General features: G+C 38.1%; 1 protein-coding gene across 1 annotated transcript in view; it reads right to left on the bottom strand.

The window, feature by feature from the left end:
* Positions 1 to 16,634, bottom strand: part of WDR72 (WD repeat domain 72) — a 190,930-nt gene that overhangs the window by 172,401 nt on the left and 1,895 nt on the right. Inside the window, 1 exon segment of the mRNA XM_032481155.1 lies at positions 3,436 to 3,600. Within this exon segment, the coding sequence (XP_032337046.1) occupies positions 3,436 to 3,588 (153 nt within the window). The 5' untranslated portion in view covers positions 3,589 to 3,600.

The following is a 16,634-nucleotide window of genomic DNA, read 5'->3' as shown; positions in this document are numbered from 1 at the left end:
TCCGGGTTTCATGTCCTCTTCATTCCCACTGCCACTGATTTGGTTCATAGTCAAAAACTTCCCTGACTACATTGCTGTAGAAGCCTCCTGCCCACAGTCCCTGTCCCTTATCTCATCTCCCTCTCCTTTTCAATATATCCTTAATATCAAGTGATATTTGATATACCATCTCATATAAAACATCCTCAAAACCCCTTAATATTGTCACTGCTTTTAATTAGCATGTGGTGTTCTTGCTAGTTAAAAAAAAAAAAAAAGCAAACCCCTCAGCATGTCAGATCCCATGTTGAGTCTACTCTGTCCTCTCCAGATGTGCCTGCCACCTCTAACTTACCCTTTATGTTCCACGTCTACTCAACTACTTTCACCAGTTCCCTGCCTTACACACGTGCACTTATTCTGCCTGGAATCTCCTCCCACCTGCCTTTCCTGTTCAAGTTTGGTGTACCCTTTAGAACTCAGGTCAGGCATCACCCTCAGAAACTTTTCCTTTCAAAAGCACACTTCACCCTGATTAGGATGGCTATAAAAACAACAACAGCAATATAAAATAACAAGTGTTGGTAAAGATGTTGAAAAATTGGAGCCTCTGGGCACTGCTAGCGAGAATCTAAAATGGTGCAGCCGCCTTAGAAAACAGTTTGACAGTTCCTCAAAGAATTTAAAATAGAGCTACCATTTAGTCCAGTAATTCTACTTCTGGGTACAGCCCAAAGAAGTGAAAGCAGGGACTCAAACATAGATCTGTACACCCATGTTCATGGCAGCACCAATCACAATAGTCAAAAGCCAGAAGCAATCCAAGTGTCCACTGACGAATGGATAAACAAAATGTGGTAAACACATACAACGGAGTATTACTGAGCCTTGAAAGGAAGGGCATTCTGACATATCGTACAATACATATGAAACTTGAGAACACTGTGTTAGGTGAAATAAGCCAGCGGCAAAAGGATAAATGCCGTATGACTCTATGCATATGAGATCATACAGTAGTCAAATTCAGACTGCATCCCACTGCTTTACAGCTTCCTAATGACACGTCTGTCCCCCACATCAGACTTTGAGAAACCTGAAGGAGGAATCTGTGCCTAGAACAAAAGCATCTGTGTAGTTTATCTAATGACTGCATAAATGAGTGTACTTAGGTTTGTTTTTACTACTTCACTTGGTGGCTAGTGAGTGTTTAAGACCACAGAACCTGATAAATTCTCTTACCTACACCGTTTTGGAGAGGAGAAGAAGGCTTTCCAAATTTAGTGCAAAGAGGATATAAACAGCTCCCAGTTCACTTTACATCCCTCCTCCTTCCAGTGTCCTTCTCCTCTTCCTGCTCTCCTCCCCTGTGATATGCCCACAGCCTTAAGATGCCCGACAGCTACTTTGTAACCCACACAGTTGTAACCTCTCTCACAAGCCCACGTCTTCACGGCCTCCCTTCTTCTTCCCCTGACTGAATTATTCCTTTATATATACATTTTAAAAACAAAAATGAAATTAAACTACTAAGCACTAAAATATCAATGAGGGACCACTCACTTGACTTTCTTACATATAACAAGAGGATTTCTTGAGAACTTAAAAGTGCCCTGAATTTTGAAAAGCCTAGAGTTTTCCCTACTAACCATTGACCCATTGTCATGTAAGAGCAAGAGTCAAAAAATAAGAGATGTGAATTGTTTATGGTCCTATGATTAGCCATAGAAAAATCTTAGGAAAAACTCTCATGTGGAAAATCCCACATTCATACTAATCAATATCTTATTCATGTTACTTTTTCACGATGTCCTCACAGTGAGTTACCAAAATATAAAGCTGATTCAGTCTCCTCAATGATTCTCCTTGCTTCTTCCACCCCTGCCGATCTGATTTCCATCCCCACCCCATGTCTCTAATAGAGGATTTCTCAATATTGGCACCTATTAGCATTTTGGATGGATAGTTTTTTTGTTGTGAGGGGCTGTCACATGCACTCCCAAGTGTTTACAGTATACCTGGCCCCTACCCACTAGACACCAGTAGCATATCCCTTTCTACTGCTCTAGCCCCAAGCACTTGCTCCTAAGAAAAGCATGAAACAACTATTCCCACTGAAGATGCAGTACAGACTGATCCCTAAGAAGAGCACCCTGTATTAGAATCTACCTGCACGTGGAGCCTGTGTCCTTCCTCTACTGCACTGTGACCTCTTGGGCAGCCAGCACCTGGTCTTTTCATTCATCTTTGAATGCAGGTACCTAGCATACTGCCTAACTTCCAATATGCACTCAGTAAATATGTGCTGGATAAATTTTGAATAAATACCAGGAACATACAGACAGATGATACAAACATAAAAAGATACAGATGCCAGGATTCCAAATTTCTTAAGCTTATAGCAACCTACATATTACGAGGCAACTACTGCAGACACAAAACCACTACAGTTTCACATTCAAAAAAGTAGCAAGATATTTTAAGCCATTTAGGAGTCTGAGTCTAAACTATAAGGGAAAATAAATGCAAGGGCCAATTTCAAAGTTCAGCTATTTCAACAATACCCAGTCCTTCTTTCAGGAATGTACATAACCACAGAGCTGAGCTGGTCTGCTTGCAGCTCTTGGCAGGCCTACAGTGTAACTGTTCAGTGATGGGAGATGTTAATTAATTACACTATAAAATAGAATTACAATTAATTGTTAATTTAGGTTTTAAAGTGACAAACTTTAAAGGCTAAAAATAGTCTTTGATCTTTAAAAGGCTTCTTAATGAGGGCAGTATACTTTAAGCACGTCATTAGTTTAAGTGTTCAAATTGGGTCTAGAGGCTACTAGAGCTAAGCAAGTATCTATTCCAATATGTTAAATGTTTATGAGTTGGGACAAGGACAATTAATTGCTAATCAATGGACCAAATCCTAGGTGAAGTCAGGTTCTGAAATAGGAGGACGACAATAGTAAACTGGATTTAGAGCTTTTTGATGTGACCTATAAAAATCATAGGCAAGCAGAGATTAAAAGATAGTGAGAAAGCCAAACTGACAGAAACACCCAGATAATTAAGATATTACTCATTTAGTTAATAGTGGTTTTCAAGGGTGCCCTTAGTTTAGATTAATGAGCTATAATTTTTAGAATTATACTTACATGCCTATAGTTCCGTTACTTAAACATATAATTCAGGATATAAAATAGTCAAACACAGCTTAGCTTAAAGGATGGTAACACTTAGCTGGTAGGTAAGATTAGCAATATTCATAACATAATTGTCAAATATGATCTTGATTCACCATATAACATTTCATTTTTCCAAATTCAGAACTAACACCAATTTATTACTTCCTTAAGCACATTGTCAACTATCATGCAAAACTTCCACTGTCCCTGCAGGTAGAAGGAGCAAGCTGTGTGTATTTCGTGAGTGCTATCTGCTTCAATATTAGTCGTTTTCACTAACCTTTAGTTCAGATGAGAGATTCCAGAGACAGAGCTGACCCTCTTGACTTCCAGTCACAATCATCTGCTGGTCATCAGTGATCATGATGGCAGTGATGCTGTGGGAAGGGGCCTTCTTTCCCCAGAGTGCCACTGCCTGCAGGAAGGCCCTCATGTTGAAAGAATCCTGCACACACACAGATGGGAAGAAGTGTACACAGTTACCATTCATACATTTTGGGAAAGTGATCATCTCACAAATGTTTATTGGTGACCCAGACTCAAACAACGTGTACTCCCAGAGCTGTGGAGAAGGCTGCTTCCACATCTGGTAGAGAGGGAGGTGGTCATCAGACATTGAAATTACCACGCCCAGGGTTAGTTTGTTAAAGAAGAATAATTTTGATTCCAATCCTTGATTATTGATGCTAAGGAAGAGAAGGAGAGGAGTAGTCTGCCCGCCCCACGCCCCCTCCTGCCTTTGGGCGACCTTATACTCTGAAGTCCAGCTGTGCCGTTCAAGAAGAATAGAGTTGTCAACAGGCTATAGTTTGAAGACAACATTGTAGACTCTCTCTCCCCAGAAATGGTAGCTCACCTAACTGAACTTTGCTATTAAAAAGTAACTATTTTCTATAAAAACAATGTTTCCTGGTCTTCAAAGATTCATGTGTGGCTGCCATGATTTCTGTCATATTCATGCTCCACCTGTAGAACTTTTAATTATAATTTTTATTTGACCTATTTTTATATTTAGTACCTTCCCAAACAGTAATTTTTATGAAATCACTATCTTCACGTGTTAGTTACAGGGTTTAAATGAATATATAATTATCAAAAAAAGTTTTCCAAATACAACTTTCCAAATCTATGGGATGCATCAAAAGCAGTTCTAAGAGGGAAGTTTATAGTGATACAAGCCTACTTCAGGAAACAAGAAAAATCTCAAATAATCAACCTCATCTTACACCTCAAGGAACTAGAAAAAGAAGAACAAAGAACAAAGTTAGCAAAGGAAAGAAATCACAAAGATCAGAGCAGAAATAAATGAAATAGAGACTAAAAATAAAAAAAAAAAACCACAGAAAATCAACGGAACTAAGCTGGTCCTTTGAAAAGATAAACAAAATTAATAAACCTGTAGTTGGACTCATCAGACAAAAAAAAGAGTGTTCGACTAAAATCACAAATGAAAAGGAGAAGTTATAACTGACACTGCAGAAATACCAAGGAACATAAAAAAACTACTAGGAACATGCCAGTAAAAATGGACAACAAAGAAGAAATCACTATGATTTTCCCCTTTTTAATACTGATTTTTAAAAGTACAAGTGACAGCTTGATGTTCCATATAAGAATCTTTATCAGATGAATGACCTTACAGATTGAAGGAACACCTTCTAGTTGTGAATAAGCAGAATACTTCCCGTTGTCATTTTCATTGACACAGGATTCCAACAACAGAGTTCTGTGGTTCCTTTCTGTAACCAACTGTTGACTATAATATACATAAAATACATAGGAGCTTCCCAGCCATTTGCCTTGGCATGTAACTGGGTTGTGAACACTTGACATGCAGGGTGAGAGAAATTGAAACCCTCAACCCAGTGTGTGTACAAAGATAATCATTTTCTATGCTCATGTTAAAAAGGATGGGGAATACTGAATTAAGTAAAACTTGTCTAGGAACGTAAGTAATTTAAAATTGTAAAAAGTCCAAACCATTATAGAGTTTGGAAAACCATACTTGCAACTAAGAAATAAACCTCTTGGTAATATAGAATTTGTTTTGTCACACAAACTCTCATCATGAGCAACTGGGATCTCCCAAACTCTTCCATTTAAAAAAGAAAAGTTTTTAAATAATGTATTTTTAGGTGCAGAAAGGAAAGGGCAATATATGCTAACAACGTGAGCTTCCTGATCACTTCCCAAAGCTAGAAGGGCTCTTAAATCACCGATGAGGAAATTGTAAATTAGAGCTGGTGAAGGATGGGTGTATCTTCATTGTTTGATCCCTGGACCCAAGCACACTGCCTGCCACAGGAGGGGATATTTAATAAATAATTCTTACATGACTTCTTGAAAATGGAGTAAGAAGAATTCACTAGAAACTAGAAGAAACTTTAAGAATGTGGCATTGAACTCCTATTTTGCTGATGAGGAGTTGGAGGAAAGGTGATGAGACTTTCCTGGAACCAGAGAGTCCTCTTGTTCCGGTAGAACTTATATTCTTGGGAAAGTAACTCCCCCAGTTCCCTTTTTGGTATTCCATTCAAATGAATGGAAATATAAGCAGTCTGATTCTAGGTTGATCATTAGGTTGTATCCAGCACACCACCGTCTCACCAATTTTATTCAAAATGCACTTTATTGTGAAGGAAAGAGGCAAGAAAATAAAATAGGAGTCATGTAAATCTTGACCTTTTTCCTCCAATAATAGCTAGCAGGTATTCTTTGATCCTCAGTTTTCTCATCTATGCAATGGGAAAAAATAACTACTTTGGAGAATTGATGCAAAAAGAGGTGATTCTATACAGAAAATGCTTATCACAATTCTTTGTTCATAACTGGCACTCAGTAAATATTTACTGAATGAATGGAGAAATGAATCACTATAATTTTACACTGTGGACCGGTAATATGATTATCACTTTCTAGCAATACCTTTCTCAGTGAGATTCCGCCCCTCCCCCCTTTCTTTTAGAATACTGTCACTACAATTTCTTTTCTCAAAAATAATGTGGATGTACACTAGAACATTTGGCCATGAAAATGTACAATTTGCTATTATTATTACTTCTAAACACTCTGATGATCTTTTAAACAACTCTAAGTAATATTAGGGTGCTCAGATTTAGCAAATAAAATTGTGAGATGTCCAGTTAAATTTGAATTTCAAATAAACAATGATTTTTTTTTAGAATAAGTATGTCTTGGGTAATACTTGGGATGTGCTTATACTAAAAAAATTGACTATTGCATGGAATATGCTTTACAAACATTGTTTACTGTTTATCTGAAATCCAAATTGAACTGGGTATCCTGTAGGCATCTTAGTACCGCTGGCAACCCTAAGTTACAGCTAAAAGGGAACCTTGAAGGTTACTATCATCCCCTTCATTCTACAGATGAAGGAAAGAAGGCTCAGAAGAACTGGTTACTTGCCCAAAGCAATCCAGGTAGAGACTGGCTGAAGTCTCTCTAAACTGCCCTCCAAGAACTCTCCTCCTGCACACCATGACAAAGACAACCCAGATTTCCCCACCAGAAAGTCTTAGTCATCAGCCAAGCAAAATTCTTTATGTTAATAGTTCATCAAAAATTTAAAAATACATACGTATATACATTCATACACGCATAAATAAATAAATAACAAAAAAAACAAAAAGTCAAGTAAAACAGCAACAATAAAATCTCTCAGGCATTCAGGCTCCAACGTGCCCTCCTTTGCCTTTAAAAGCTGGGCTAACCCTTCCTGGTCCTTTCTCTGTAATTACAACTTTTCCTGGCAAGCACAAGAAAAGGCAACACACCATTACAGCCCCCATCCTCCCTCTCACCCTGGTTTTCTTCCCCATAACAATTTGTTTTTATCTCCCTGACCTGTCTGAGGCTAGCAGAATAATTAGTATGATGCAAATATGGTTTTGTGGCTGGTATCTACTGGACACTGGAATTGTTTACACTTCACTAAACAGCTTTCTTCAGGGACAAGCCCTGACACTGAGTTTCTGCCTCTTCAGCCTCAAAGACAAAAACAAATCTCAAACTTTTTGACTGAGGACAGTCAACCAAAAATTACAAAGGATAAAGTCCTCAATTACTATCCATGAATTCCTTCAATAACCTCCTGACCAAAGTAAACATCTGTGAGTAAATAAAAGAGTATATTAGCTTTGGGAGAAAACAGATCTGGGTTCGAGTCTCAGATCTGCCACTTACAGTTGTGTGGCTTCTGAATCCCATTTCTTAAGTGGAAAGGAATTCCACCTACTTTCTTCAAAACTTATACTTAAGTACCGTGAGAGACACAAATAGATTACCTCATGATTCTTTCCCTCAAAGAAGATAATGTAGTCATCTTGAGCCAAAAGGGAGTTTTGTTACTAAGTTTTTTTAAGTTAAGGTTAAAATAGCTTGGAGTATTAAAATTCATCAAATTGTACACTTTAAATGAGTATAGCTTACTGTATGTAAATTATACCTTAATAAATTTGAAAAAAACAGATTGTAGATAAGAATAAGTAGCTTGGTCAAGGTCACACAGCTAGTAGGTGGCAATAAACTGGGAGAGGATGAAGTAGGGCTTTGTGAAGGAACAAGGAATAGATGTAAGCTGGAGAGAAAGCATCTGGGTGTTAGGGTAGGGCAGAGCAAGAGCTACTGCAACCACCGGGAAAGGAAGCAAGCAGCCTGAGGAACCCAGAGGACCTGAGGGTTCCTGCACAGCTGGTCTCAGCCAAAGCCGTGTCATCCAGAACCTGTCTGCTTGCAGTTGCTCCCAAAGCAAAAGGTCTTATTTTATCAACAGATTGTAATCAGGATAATTCCTTAGAAAAGGTTAAAAAAAAAAAAAAAGTCAAAGGCTGCCCAAAGTATATTTGAATAAAACATAAAAATCCACCTGGTTTACTCAGGGAAGCATGACTATTTCAGAATTAACCCCTAACCAACATCAAAGCCAAGCTCCCTTCAAAATGTTATAGCTGAATGATGTACTAGTTAGGTTGTCTTTAAATGTACGTTAACATGAATGTTTGCTGTGTACTACCTAAAATCATACTGGGAAACATGTCTCTAATCCATTACAATAATCAAATCTTTTCCTCTACCCATTCATAAACCTCACTCCAACCCAGACGGTTCCTTACACCCAAACACTCGTAGTTGATGATCCTCCTAATTAACCAAGAAAATCAAGGAATTTAGACATGAGCATCCTCTCATCACTTCAGCATTCTATATCTTTTCCTTATTTTTAGCTTATTTTTTATGATATTCATACTAATTTCCTATGATAACATTTTAATCACTACCCCAAATACCATCTTCTGTCACCTCAGCTACTCATTTTATTAACCCATTATTTCTTGTGTTTTCAACTGATCCCCCTTTTCTTTGGCCCTTTTGCCTTTACTTACATGCATTTAGTTAACAAATATTTATTAAATATCTATTAAGTATCTATCATATGCAAGAGACTAGGCAAGATTTTAGGGATGCAGACAAGAACCTACAAACCTCAAGGAGCTCACAGGTGTCTAAGGAGACAGGCTTATCCCGAGTCAACAACAGTGTGATGGTTGTTATGTAAAATCAGTGCAAGAATGTTTGAGGATGCTTCCATGTCTTGGCTAATGTATATAGTGCTGCTCTGAACATTGGGGTGCATGTATCTTTTCGAATTAGAGTTCCCTCCAGATATATGCCCAGGAGTGGCATTGCTGGATCAGATGGTAAGTCTATTTTTAGCTTTTTGAGGAATCTCCATACTGTTTTCCATAATGGCTGCACCAAACTATATTACCACCAATAGTGTAGGAAGATTCCTTTTTCTCCACAGCCTTTCCAGCATTTATCGTTCATGGGCTTTTGAATGATGGTCATTCTGATTGGTGTGAGGTGATACATCATTGTAGGTTTGATTTGCATTTCTCTGATAATTAGTGATATTGGCACTGTGATTTTTTCATGTGCCATTTGTATGTCTTCATTGGAGAATTGCTTGTTTAAGTCTTCTGCCCATTTTCAGATTGGGGTTTTTTTTTTGTTGTTGTTATTAAGTTGTATGAGCTGTTTATATATTCTGGAAATTAAACCTTTGTCAGTCATATCATTTGCAAATATTTTCTTCCATTCCACAGGTTGTCATTTTGTTTTGCTTGTGGTTTCCTTTGCTGTGCAAAAGCTTGTAAGTTTAATTAGGTCCCATTTGCTAATTTTTGCTTGTATTTCCATTATCTGGGTAGACTGCTCTAGGAGAACATTGCTAAGATTTATGTCAGAGAATGTTTTGCCTATGTTTTCTTCTAGGAGATTTATCATGTCTTGTCTTATGTTTAAGTCTTTAAGCCATTTTGAGTTTATTTTTGTGTGTGGTGTGAAGGAGTGTTCTAACATCATTGATTTATATACTGCTGTCCAGTTGTAACTGGCTATATTTCAATTAAAAAATAATTTTGGAGGACAAAACACAAGTGGAGCTTGAAATCAAACATAGGAAGGATTTCTCTAGGGAGGTTAACATCTAAACTCAAATTCCAAATACTACACACTTACCAGTATTATACATTTGTTGGTTTGGTGACCCAGGCAAGTTCTTAGTTACTTTAAATTTTATTTTCCTCATCCATGAAATGGGAATAATACCTGCCTTACCTGGCTATAATAAGACTAAGGAGACAGTATAGACCCAGTGGTGAGGCCCTAGAGTTAGTCAGCCTGGATTTGAATGCCAACTCTACTACTGTATGCCCTCAGGCTAGTTACTTTACAACTGCATTTTGGATTCTTCATTGATAAAATGTAGATAAATAAGAATATCAATCTAATGGGGTAGACATGAGAGTTAAATGGGATAACCCATGGAAATCATTAGACAATGAGCATTCATTAAATGTTAGCTGCTCTTATCAGAAGGCCTTTTTACTCTTAAAACCTGTGTATAAATCCTGTTAGGTAAACAGTAGTACAATAAGTGGAATCCTTGTCATTTATAACCAATTATTTTATTATTCATAATTTACAGTGGATCCCAACTATTAAGTGAATTAAGCAGGAGAGACTAAATGAAAATCTAAAGGTACCAAATTGGCAAAATAGAACAAAATCTACCATTTTCCCATCTGTTACGGGTTAAACTGAGCTCATCCCCAAATTCATATATTGAAGTCCTAAGCCCCAGGACCTCAGAATGTGACCTTATTTGGAAACAAGGTCATTGCAGATGTAATTACTTAAGTAAAGTTGAGGTCATACTGGATTGGGGTGGGTGCCTAATCCAATATGACTGGCATCCTTAGAAAACAAGGAAATTTGGAGAAAGATGCACATGAGGGAACCATGTGAAAACAAAGGCAGAGATGAAGTGATTTCTCTAAGCCAAGGAATGCCAAAGACTGTCAGCAAACCACCAGAAGCTCGGGGAGAGGCATGGAACAGATTCTTCCTCAGAGTCCACGGAAGGAACCAACCTTGCTGACACCTTGATTTCAGACTCCCAACCTCTGGAACTGTAAGACAGGACATTTCTGTGTTATCTGAGTACCACTCCAGTTTGTGGTACTTTGTTATGGCAGCCCTAGAAAACTAATATACTATCTGACAGATTTCTGTTTCTTTCCAGCCAAATGTAAATCTTAATAATGCATATATCAATTCTGAAGACATATACTTAAATATGAGTCTGAATCACACAATTGGTCATTTACCAAATTCTGTTCCCTGCTTCATCTTTGAAATAAATCCCTTGTCCATTCATATTATAGATTCCCTGAGGAAAGAATATATTAATTCAACAGATATTTATTAAAATTCCTACTAAATGAAAGATGAAAAAACACAGGTTCCTGACCTCTAGAAATTCACAACCTACAAGTCAAGCCCTAAGTACATAATAACTGATGCAAAGCAGACTGGGATGAGTATTTCTGAGGTCCAAGAGCAAAGCACGCTTCACTTCCATGGTGTCAATCCCTTACACCTAGGCTTCTCCCTTAGAAAAAGTCTGTGTTTTCCATGGGCCAGTTGTCTCCTTCCTTAGCCCTGACATCTATCTCCCTTCTCCTGTGTTCAGCACAAGCTGACACCAGAAGTCAGTCTTCTGCCACTATGATCATCCTTTCCTTGCAGAACAAACAGATGGAAGGTACTCCCACAGGCAGGAATATGACTCTGTGTAGACAAGTCCTGGTTGGAGAAGGCTCCCTAATCTCTTTGATTCGTGTGTTTTCTGACTCTGCCCACAAAACAGGGATGCCTCTGCCAGGGAAACCTTTAAGACCACCCTCTTACACTCCAGGATCCTAGCAGAAGTGTGGTCCAAACAGATTTACTTCAAGAAGGTTTATGACTGCAGAATTCCCTGATGGCTTAGAGAGAAGGTAGAGGAGGGACAGGACTTGAAGGTCATAATCCAAAGGAACCTTAGCCTTGCTGGAATATTCAGTTCTTTAACAAGATATTTTCTGGGACTTCTAGCTCATTTTAGCATTAATTCAAGACACAAGCAGTGAGCCATTTGCCATTCTACTCATCTTTGTGTATTTTCTGTCGTGAGCAAAGACAAATTCTACCTACCCACCTCTTATCAGCATTTTTCCCTTTCCTGGCTCCTTTTACTTTCCTGATTCCTGATCACATCCCCACCTTCTGCCTTAATTATCCTCTCCTCTTTTTTCCCAGTCCTAAGACAAAGTGCTATAGATTTGTGTCCACTGAATGGCATTCCAGATGTTGTGTGTTGCTGGTTTTCCTCATGCACTCATTAGCTCATTTAATCCACACACCCACTATTAGTGTTATGAGGAAAAGGAGGCTTGGTAAATCTAAATCCTCCAACAAGAATTACATCTCTAGATCTGTCTGACTTCAAAGATCATCCCACTTCTCAAGTGACTTGAGAATAAGAGTGATGACACCACCACCTGTTTACAATTACTCTTTACAGATGAACCAGCCCACCTATTTCTTTAAAAACAAAACAAATCAAAAACAACTTAGGTCCAACCACAGGGGTGATTAAGGTGCCACATTACCCTTTAATTGAAGGGTAAATGTATAAATAATGTACAAAACCTATTCATTACATGTGTGAAAGGACATGCGTGGGCAAGAGTGTTTTCCAAGCATCAGGACTTAATGCAGAAACAACCACAAAAAGCCCACTGTTACCGTAACACTGGTGTCAGGGAACAAGACTCACAGTACAAAGTGAGATTTCGATACTGTAGTGATTTCAATGCCAAGTGTCACAAGAGTAGCTGAGGGAGACAGGTAAGGGCATGACTGCCTACAGGCCAACAGAAACCAGACAAAGGTAGTGCTTTCTAACATACTCTGGTTTCTGCTTATCCTGAAACAAATGTCCCTGGCAAGGGGGATCCCTCTTGTCACTTCTCTGTTAGGTTTCTACTGACCAGAGGAGTTACATCCAGTGAAATCGAGAAATTCTGTCGCTGGGGCATAAATAAATGCCCAACTCCTATAGTTCATGGGAGTCTGAGAACCTGAGAGGCCTGGAATTGATCCAACCCATTTTAACTAGCAAGAAACTACCTAGTAATACCTTGTTTGTATTTCTTGGAGGAGGGACACAAGAAACACTTATTTCATTCCACACAATAACTCACCACAATCAGAAGGAGCACAGCAAGGGCAACACCATCTCCCAGCTGCTGATTACATCAAAGGCTTGCAGCACAAATTCAATTTTATGATGTTAATCTCGGCCTGCCACTCAGAAATTTTCTCTGAGGGATATGATTTTTCTCTGGATTTCATTTTAAGAATGATTTTCTTCGTCCACAATCAATAAATTTATGTTTTCATCAAAAGACTCTATCTTGGTAGAATTCAATTGGCTATTTCAATCCCTTTTGGTGACACAATATTAATTAAAATAGTTTATGTTGCACTTCAGCTGGAAAAAAGAGGCAGCAAAAATAACAGCTACTCAGAACACATGTTCTGTGCACATCAACATGGAGGGCAGAAAATAATTTTCTCTTTCTCCAGGCGACAGACATTAGCTATTCAAGAGAGTTGCTCTGACTTACTTTATCTCTCTGGTCCCACTGGAAAAAAAAAAAAAAAGGCTCTTCCTGTTTGTATATTTTGTTCAGCAGGAAATCAAAATGCACATAAAGAAGATGCTCACTTCCCAGTGCCTCAAGAGAAGCAGAAATAAATGTCTGTGCCTGTGTGGCATATTGGGCTGTTAATTAAGAATCACAGTCCCTGTTTCTCTTAACTAAAAAGAATATTGTAATGCTATGAAAAATTCTTTTTATTTTCAATTTCTAAACAATGATTGCAATTGAATACATTATATTTTTTAAAAAGGAAACATATAGAATTAGTACAGAGTTTTTCACATTTAAAAAAGAGGAGAAAATTGAGAAATGTATTACAGGAGACTAATTCCATTTTAACTGTGATTTTGAGAGTGTTAGTTCACTTAACAAATATTTATGAAGGGCCTACTGTGTGCCTGACTCTGGTCACCACTTAAGGCTGAGAGAATATGAACTTGAGGCTGGAAATCTGAATTTTAAACCAGCTCTCCAAAGATATTCTTATTCACATTGGAGGCTAAGGAACTTAAATCAATCTTATCACCCACCATGCACAGCACAATTAATGAAATATACAAATTAACTGATAAATTTAAAGCAATATTCACTTAATGAATGACCAAAAAGAACAATTCCCTCAAGACGTTTTTATTCAGGGCCTGGTCTGCATGGCCTGGTGAGATCACCAATACTTGGCCGGTCTGATCTGGGCCTTCCACAGCAAACAGGCCTCGTCTGGCTCCTAACCTAGTATTTTTCTCTGCAAGGACTGAAACTTAAGAGTAGTGTCTTTTTCTGTCTACTGCTATCTAAATGACATGTAGAAAGAAATCTTCCATGTTCTGTAGGACTTTGCAATGAAACTGCTTAAGGTCTTTCCATGTGGAGACAGGCTTAAAGAGGAAAACTCTAGGTATTCAATCCTTGAGCAAATGCAAGAGGGATCATTCAAGAATGATCAAGTTAGAATGTTGAGGCAAAGTCTTCCTTACTTCAAAGACTCCTTAGAGCTAACAATACCAAAGAAGAAAGTCACAGGAGGGTAGGATCCTCTAACAAATTCCTCCCCAAATGTTCAGTTTGCATTTTGGTACTCCAGAATAAGTAATGCATTTTCCAGATTCCCTCTCCACAAAAATTTTCTCTAAAAGACTTACTTTGATTGCTCAGACTGTAAACAAGGACTGGAGCACGAAGCAGGGCCTGAGATCCTATCATGTAAATACAGGAATGCTAACCTTTGTCCAGCAAAGAACTCTCAGTGTGGTGGAACTCCCTCTAGAGAGCCTGGTCTTAAAACAGACAGGCCTAAAAAGACAGCCTTAGTTGAAGGAAAACCTGCCTCAGTTGGGGAGTAGGGATAGTGGTGGCAAAGTGGCAAAAGTACTTGATACTAAACAATGAGAAGTTACGACTTTTCTTGGCCTGCTGTTTATAATATGCATGAAAATGGTCAGTCTCATCTATGATCAAGGCTGGATTTGTGTTATATTTTCTATCATCAAGGGACTGAGATGGGTGTAGGGAACCTCATTGGTTGACTGTCACCTGCACATCAGACAGCCTCGTGTTTTATAGGCAGCTAAGTCTTCCAACAAAGTTGTGAGGTAGACATGCTTATAGGAGAGACTTGACGATTATATAAGGACATATTGATGTAAAATAATATACAACCCTCATTTTACATGTGAGGAAACTAAAGCTCATAGAAGTAAAATAATTTGCCAACATCCCATAGCCAGTAAAGGATGGGACAGCACAGGGACTTTGTGCGATGATTTGCATTGGTCCTGCTCTCTCACCCTGTGATACCTTCACACAAATTCTTCCCTTGGCCTGGAATGCTCTTCCTCAGTACTTCCTCCTGGTAAGCTCCTATAAAAATGGAACCTCCAAAACTGGAACTAAGTTTTAACTCCTTTGAGCCTCCCCTGGTTGATACCCTTCTACTCCCAGCATTCCCTGTTCTACCTTTACCAGAGCTCTTATCACTCTACTCAAATTCTTCCCATGTCTGTCACCTGAACTATACTATGAATGCTTGGAGGGCACGAACTTGTTCTTTTGTCCCTTGCATTCTGCTGGCAGGTAGCTTCACATATAATAAGAAGTCAAAAAAAGTTGAGGAGGAATTCAAAGAATTAATGTGTTCATTATGAAAGCATGTGATATGGCTTCAAGAGGTGCCTCTTTTCTCCTTCCTTCTCTCAGACAAATCAGTTTGTAAATGATCATCTTGAATGTAACTCTGAGGTCTGCACAAAGAGCAAAAGGCAGATGTAGAAAAAACACCCTTGGCTATCAACACACATTCTAATTCCTACTCAAGCAGCTTAAAATCATACCGGCTTTCTGGGCCCTCACAACTCACCACTGACTCAGAGGAAACACATAGTCAATTGACCATGAGGTTGATTGGTTCAATTAATTACATCCCCCTCATCCTGTACTTGCTTACTTTTTAAACACTCATATATAGGACTTTACATTTTTCCAGGTTAAATTTCATAAATTTAAAAGTAAAAGAGAAAGGAGGTCAGTGTTGGGAAAAAAATCAAAAGACAACTCATATTATTTATTGACAATTAAGTTGTAGACATGGCTATTTACATTATGTGCATCACCTCATTTGAATCTCATAATGATCCAAGGCTCTATTATTGTCTTTATTCTGAACATGAGGAAAATGAGGCTTGGAGAATATAAGTAGCTTACCCAAGATAAGAGCTAGAAAACCAAGACAGACTTAGGAGTCTCCAAAACTCATGCTCTTAACTACTGCTCTACCCTGCTTAGGTGGGGAGGGCAGTGCCCAGCATGTTAGGAAGCCCTTTGGAAACAAGAGCAAACTCTAGGAGAGATACTGCTCTAGAGCAGTGATACCTAGCTCTAGAAATAAGGAGCTGCCTTTTATAGAAGAGTTCAAAGTGACCTGAATGTCCTTTAAGACCAAACAAAATTTTCTCATTTTTAAGACAAAAATGACACATATACAGATGACTGATTAAAGAAGTTGTGGTATATTTATACAATGAAATACTAGTCAGCCATAAAAAAGATAATGCGATTCCCAGTAACAAGGATGGACCTGGAGATCATCATTATAAGTGAAGTAACCCAGAAAGAGAAAGAAAGATACCAGATGATATTGCTTAATATGTGGAATAATAATAAAAAAAAGACACAAATGAACTTATTTACAAGACAGAAACAGATTCACAGACATAGAGAACAAACTTATGATTACCAGAGGGTAGAGAGGGTAAGAAGGGATAAATTGGGGGTTCAAAATTTGCAGACACTACCTACTATATATAAAACAGATAAACAACAAGTTTCTTCTGTTTAACACAAGAAAGTATATTCAATATCTTGTAGTAACCTATAATGAAAAAGAATATATATATATGACTAAAACATGATG

The sequence above is a fragment of the Camelus ferus genome, chromosome 6 (genome assembly GCF_009834535.1).
Source record: "Camelus ferus isolate YT-003-E chromosome 6, BCGSAC_Cfer_1.0, whole genome shotgun sequence".
In the NCBI taxonomy this organism is placed as follows: domain Eukaryota; kingdom Metazoa; phylum Chordata; class Mammalia; order Artiodactyla; family Camelidae; genus Camelus; species Camelus ferus.
This window is presented reverse-complemented; position numbering and strand designations above follow the sequence as displayed.